At 35.1% G+C, this 5,626-nt stretch overlaps 1 protein-coding gene across 1 annotated transcript; it reads left to right on the top strand.

The window, feature by feature from the left end:
* The first annotated feature begins 1,557 nt into the window (after nucleotides 1-1,557).
* On the top strand, nucleotides 1,558-2,947 carry LOC110874684. The gene is made up of 2 exons (XM_022123184.2): nucleotides 1,558-1,688; nucleotides 2,234-2,947. The coding sequence occupies exons 1-2, from the start codon at nucleotides 1,559-1,561 to the stop codon at nucleotides 2,764-2,766; spliced, it is 663 nt and encodes a 220-aa protein (XP_021978876.1). The 5' UTR covers nucleotide 1,558; the 3' UTR covers nucleotides 2,767-2,947.
* The last annotated feature ends 2,679 nt before the right edge of the window (nucleotides 2,948-5,626 follow it).

Here is a 5,626-nt window from a genome sequence, read left to right as displayed (position 1 = left end):
ACTAATTTTTTTTTTTTTTCATTTCTTTTCTTGTAGCCAACAATCAAAATAGAAATTTGTTTTGGAAATGAATCTGAGAACTCTTTTTTGGGCTCGTCGGCAAAGAGGAGGGTTACCGGCCAAATGATTCCATATCGAGCAAGTGGACCGACATGAATTCTAAACGCCAAAGATTGCAATCGGTTTATAAACGTGTTAGAAAAGGTTGGAAAAGCGGCACGAATGACAAGGATATAATTTCAGCGGCTATCATAGAATATCAAGCGGAACGATGGAACTTCGCGTACTTAAAGGTTTGGAGGGTTCTTCGTGATAGCCCAAAGTGGGCCAACATCCCTCCGTTGAGAGGAACTTCTTCCGCAAGGTCGGGAAATACAAGGCCTTCAAAGAAGTCCAAAACCTCCTCTTCCGTTGATCCTGAAACACCAACGTCTGATGCACAAAACATCAACTTAAATGATGCTAGTTCGTTGTTTGCAGGGGAGAACGAGGAGGAGGAGGAGGCGAAGACGGGGCTGCGACGACCACCCGATAGAAGAAGCGATGGAAAAACGAGGTGACCGGAGTCATCGTCGAGGGAATCCGCCTTGAAAGAAGAGTCTGTCGATGAACGAACGCCGCCTTCAAGACATATTCCTCGGGGCTCAACGTATACAAGAGAACAAGGAAGTGGTCGAGCTTATGAAGGAAAGACAAATGAAGAGAGACATTGAGTATTACTCGAAACCGTTCGACCATCTAACCGAAAAGGCGTTGGGATTGGCTTTAATGCGTAGGGAGCTTATTAAAAAAATACGGACTTTAGTTATTTAAGTTTAGAGTGTTTTTTATTTTATTGTAATGTTTTTAATGGAATGTTTTTAATATTATTGTAATGTTTTTTTTTTAATTTAATAAAATGTTATTTCTTTTTATATTTATTAAATTTAAAAATTAATAATTGAGTAATAATTACTAGCGAAGTTATATTGTATTACCACTACACACAAATGTTATGAAATGTTATATAAAACCACTATTACACTTTTTGTGATACTTATCACATAACTCCACCTTCACCATGTTATAATATGTTACCTCTGCATATATTCTAATGACAAATAACAAAGAATATAAAATGTTGGGGTGTGATCGTACTTTCCAAGAAAACGTTTATAAAAATTAAAAAAAAAAAAAAAAAAAAACTAAAACTAAATTATTGAGTTTTTACTATGTTATTTTCCTTTTTCAATAACACACTTGTCTATGGTTTACCTTATACTTCAAGGACAACATGAGAGATCACCCGGCCCATCATTCCTTCCACGTAAAGTCTAACCATAAATTAATATATCATCCATTTCTTACCGATATCTAGTAATTAATTCAGCAAGTAAATTAAATTTACAGCATAATTAAACACGTATGTGATGTTAAGTTCAAATAAAGACAACACATATAACGCCCTAAACGGCCATATTATGAGATGGGGACTATTAAACCAATTGTCCATATCAATCTTATCAAGTTGGCGAATAGCATATATAAAACAAAGACAACATGAAGCATCATTGCCCATATGCTATATTTCATATGTTTTCGTGTGTCATCTCAACTTTTTGCCTATATATTATTTTTTTTATTTCCTTTTGCTTGCAGGTTTTTATCTTTTGTGCTTCGATTCGCTACATCAAAAGTACTTCTACTAGGTATATTATATGAACTTTTAGTAGGTATCCTTGACATGGGTCATAGATAAAAAAAATTAATAAGTTCATGCTTGAATCCTTGTATATTAGGGGCCATCAAAAGTTTTTATTAGCTTATGAGTACGTTAGGTTTTCATTCGATTGTTTCTCCGCTTGCAATTCCACAAGCTTTGAACAATCTCTTGAACTCTAACATGGAATGGTGTGGTTTTGTGTCTTTTAGAAATCGAATACAAAAAATAATGTGACATTGTATTCCCATGTGTCATGATACTATGCAAAGAAAAGATCATCTTTTTCTACGAACACACCCCGACTGCCAAATGTGAGTGGCGGATCCAGGGGGTTCCAGGGTTCCTAGGAACCCCTCAGTTTGGAAAAAAAAAAAGTTAGTGGAAACCTTATATGATTTGAAAAGAAAAAAAAATAGTGAGAATCTACCAAAAGGAACCCCTGGAAAACATTTCTGAATCCGCCACTGTCAGATGTACTTGTATGATACAATCATATATCGATCAACTTATGACTAATGAACTTTGTGACAGGTACTAAGTCCATGGATGAACTCAACATCTTCAAAGAACTAGAAAAGGATGTGGAGAGAGATTTAGAAGAAGAGATCAAAGACGATATTTATCGTCTTGCTTTGAGGCTTCATCGACTGTATCAACACCAGAAGGAGAGGCACACAAGTGACTCATCTGAACCTCACATGAAAGAACAACATGCAAAGAATAAGATACTCTCAGAGCTCAACATAAACATACGGATGGAAAACGGTACCAAAATAGAGATAAAAGAGACCAAGGATGGAATACGCAGTCCTCGTTTGACATCAGCGAACATCAAACGAGCAGCGGCTCCAGCTCCTCAGAAAAAGAAGTTCAACTGGGAAAGCACCCTTCGATCAGAACCACTTGTAAAAAGTGACCAGTATACTAAACCAAAATCTGATGAAAAAGATGTTAAGAAAGTTGCAAAAAGTAATTCGGTCCTGGCACAGAGGATGGAGAACATACCAACCAAGAAGAATCCACTCAAAGTTGGTTCCAGAAATAAAAATATTTGGGCTCCTTAAGAACATAACTTAAAGGTTAGTTTGTGTGTTACAAAATATACGTCAATTATGAAATTGTGTATTTATAGTGAATAAGTGGCAAAAGCCAAATGTTTTGTATGTAATTAAAGTTTCATATTTATGTTTTCCTTGTAATGTTGACATATTTAAAACCAAAATCCGTTAACTATAATTAATTAAATTATTGTTATCAGAACTTCTATGTTGCATATGTTATATACTAGAGTTTGTTATATATATGTTATATAATAAGATTGAAACATAATCTAATAGGTGTCGATGCAAATACCAAATACGAAACAAAATTACAACACGAACCTAATACGAAATTCACAAGTTTCGATTTAATCTAAATGGGTTAGGATCAAGTCCAGTTGAACCTGCAAACACGTTTAGCTAAATGCTTCGTGTGCACTAAACCCAACGGGTTTTCGGGTTGACCGATTTAACCCATTTATTTAAATTCATCTTTTAAATGTGTTTATGTAATAACTTAAACCATTTGTGTATTTTTATATCAAAACCAAAAAGTTTAAAAGTGTTTATGTAATAACTTAAACCATTTGTATTTTTATGTCAAAACCGAAAAGTTTAAAAAGATGGCATGCTTTAAACATAATTGCTTAAAAACGAGCCAGATCCAATGCCAAAACAACATTCTTTTTGACTTAATTCCTCATTAGTGTGCAAAAAAACATTAGCACAAACTAGGTAATATTTATTTCCGACTAGTGGGTTACATCCGCGCTAAATGTAAACGCAATGGTAGAAATAACGTTAATAGAAGGAATTTGATCGATATTGGTTCCGTTCATTACGGTATTGATATAATACCAACACTCGATATAGTAACCAAAAAAGAAAACTTAAAAAATAAAATCGTGATATGACCAAAAGGATATTAAGACGTGTTTTACATTGATCGAAAACAATAAAAACGAATGCCGATACTGATACGGGCGTTTGATCAGCATCACTTGGGTTCATTTCATTACCTGTACAGTGCTGGCAATCGATATAATTAGCGAACGCAAACTATTTAAAGTATGAAGGTGCAATCATAACTTATAAAAAAAAAAACCAGACAAAACCTAAAAGAACAAAGGACAAAAACAAAAAAAAAGCAAAAAAGAAAAAAAATTGACAAGCATTGTAGCAAAAATAGGATGTCAATTGATATATAATCTTGTTTTGGTCAGTTTTTGTGGTCTCACAGAATCTGACATGCAATTCAAATGATCTTACAGGATTAAGAGGCTTCATGAGTGGGTTAAAATTCACTTTTAGTAAACGTTCTGTACTTTTTTTAATTTGTAGAAATAAAAATTAACAAAGGTTTTGTTAGCATCTTGGCCTTTGAGGCTTATCAAAGCAAAACACAAAACTACAGCCTGCAATGTGAAATTTGTTCACACTATTATTCTATTTGCACTCATACACAATTTTAATCTACACAAAGAGAGATATGTATGTGAGAGAGAGTGAGAGTGGGGGATTCCGGCGGCCACCAATGGCCGCTCATGCGACGGTGGCTCCGGTGTTGCAGCCTACTAACAATGGTGGTGGTAGTGCTCGGGTCATCCGGCAACGACGGTTGAGGGTGTGTTGCTCATAATCGACGATCTGAGCTGCTATGGCGGAGAGTTCGGTTTTCCGGCGACGCGAGTAGTGACGACGGTGGTTTTCTTGTAGTTCAACACATAGGTGGTGGCTTTTCTGAGGGTAACACCACAACTCCGACGACAGCGCTAGGGTTCCCCGTGATCTCAGATGGCGTCAACGGTAACAAAGGGTGTTCAGATGTAGATGTAGGGTTTTGAAGGTTGGATGAAAGATACAAGGATCTTCGTTGAAGCAGATCTTTGGTGGTCTCTTTTTCTTCCTTGGATAGAACTCCCATTTCTCTTTGTTGATTGTGCACTATCATGAAGTTAGGAACTTACGTGCTCATATGTAAAACCTAAAATCTTCACTAGCGCAAACCCCTTTTATGAATTGATATATATAATAATAATAATATAAAAATAATATGTAAATTTAGATGTCTTAAAGTATAAACATGAATATAATAATTAAATAATTATTTTTGGTTGAACGGTTCATGTTTCTGTTAACCACGAATAAACTTGTGGTATTTAGATTTATGTTGGTGACACGATATTTGGGTTCGTATCTCGTACAACCAGGCAATCTGTGAATACGATAAGTGGGCGAAAACTGACGAAACTCATAATGAATTTTTTTCGTGCAAAATCGAATCCCTGTATCAATAAAACTGAGTTTTGAAGCAAAGAGATACAGAACTTGCTAACATAAACGACCAGATATTTGATTTAATCAATTATTCACGTGTTTTCATCTTAATATGGAAAGAGGGCGAAGTCTTAATATGGAAAGAGGGCGAAGACTAACGAAACGTGTATAGTTGCTCTTGTCAACTGCAAGTGTATCTACATATTTTCCTATAAGTTTCTCAGCTTCGTTTGGTGTACAAGTAATTGATTATTGGAGGAAAAAAATTGACAAATATGAGTGTATTTTCACTAAGTGTTATGTGTATTTTTTCTAAAACATGGACAAATATATTTATATTATACCTTAGTTAATATAAGTACTATCTTGTGGGTTTGTGTTGTATGTCATGAGGACTTTGCAACAAACCAAACAATGTCCAAGTCAGAGCTAAGATGAATGAGATATCTATGTTCAAATTTGGGACTAAAACATGTGAAAGGAAGACGAAAAGATGGAAATGTGAGAACTTGTCCAACATTGGAGGAGGAAAACAAAAGTTGAGTGGTAAACATATGTGAACACTCTTTACTTATTGTTTCATAGAACCTCGCTCTCGCGCACGTGT

Source organism: Helianthus annuus, chromosome 9, assembly GCF_002127325.2.
Source record: "Helianthus annuus cultivar XRQ/B chromosome 9, HanXRQr2.0-SUNRISE, whole genome shotgun sequence".
Classification (NCBI taxonomy): domain Eukaryota; kingdom Viridiplantae; phylum Streptophyta; class Magnoliopsida; order Asterales; family Asteraceae; genus Helianthus; species Helianthus annuus.
This window is presented reverse-complemented; position numbering and strand designations above follow the sequence as displayed.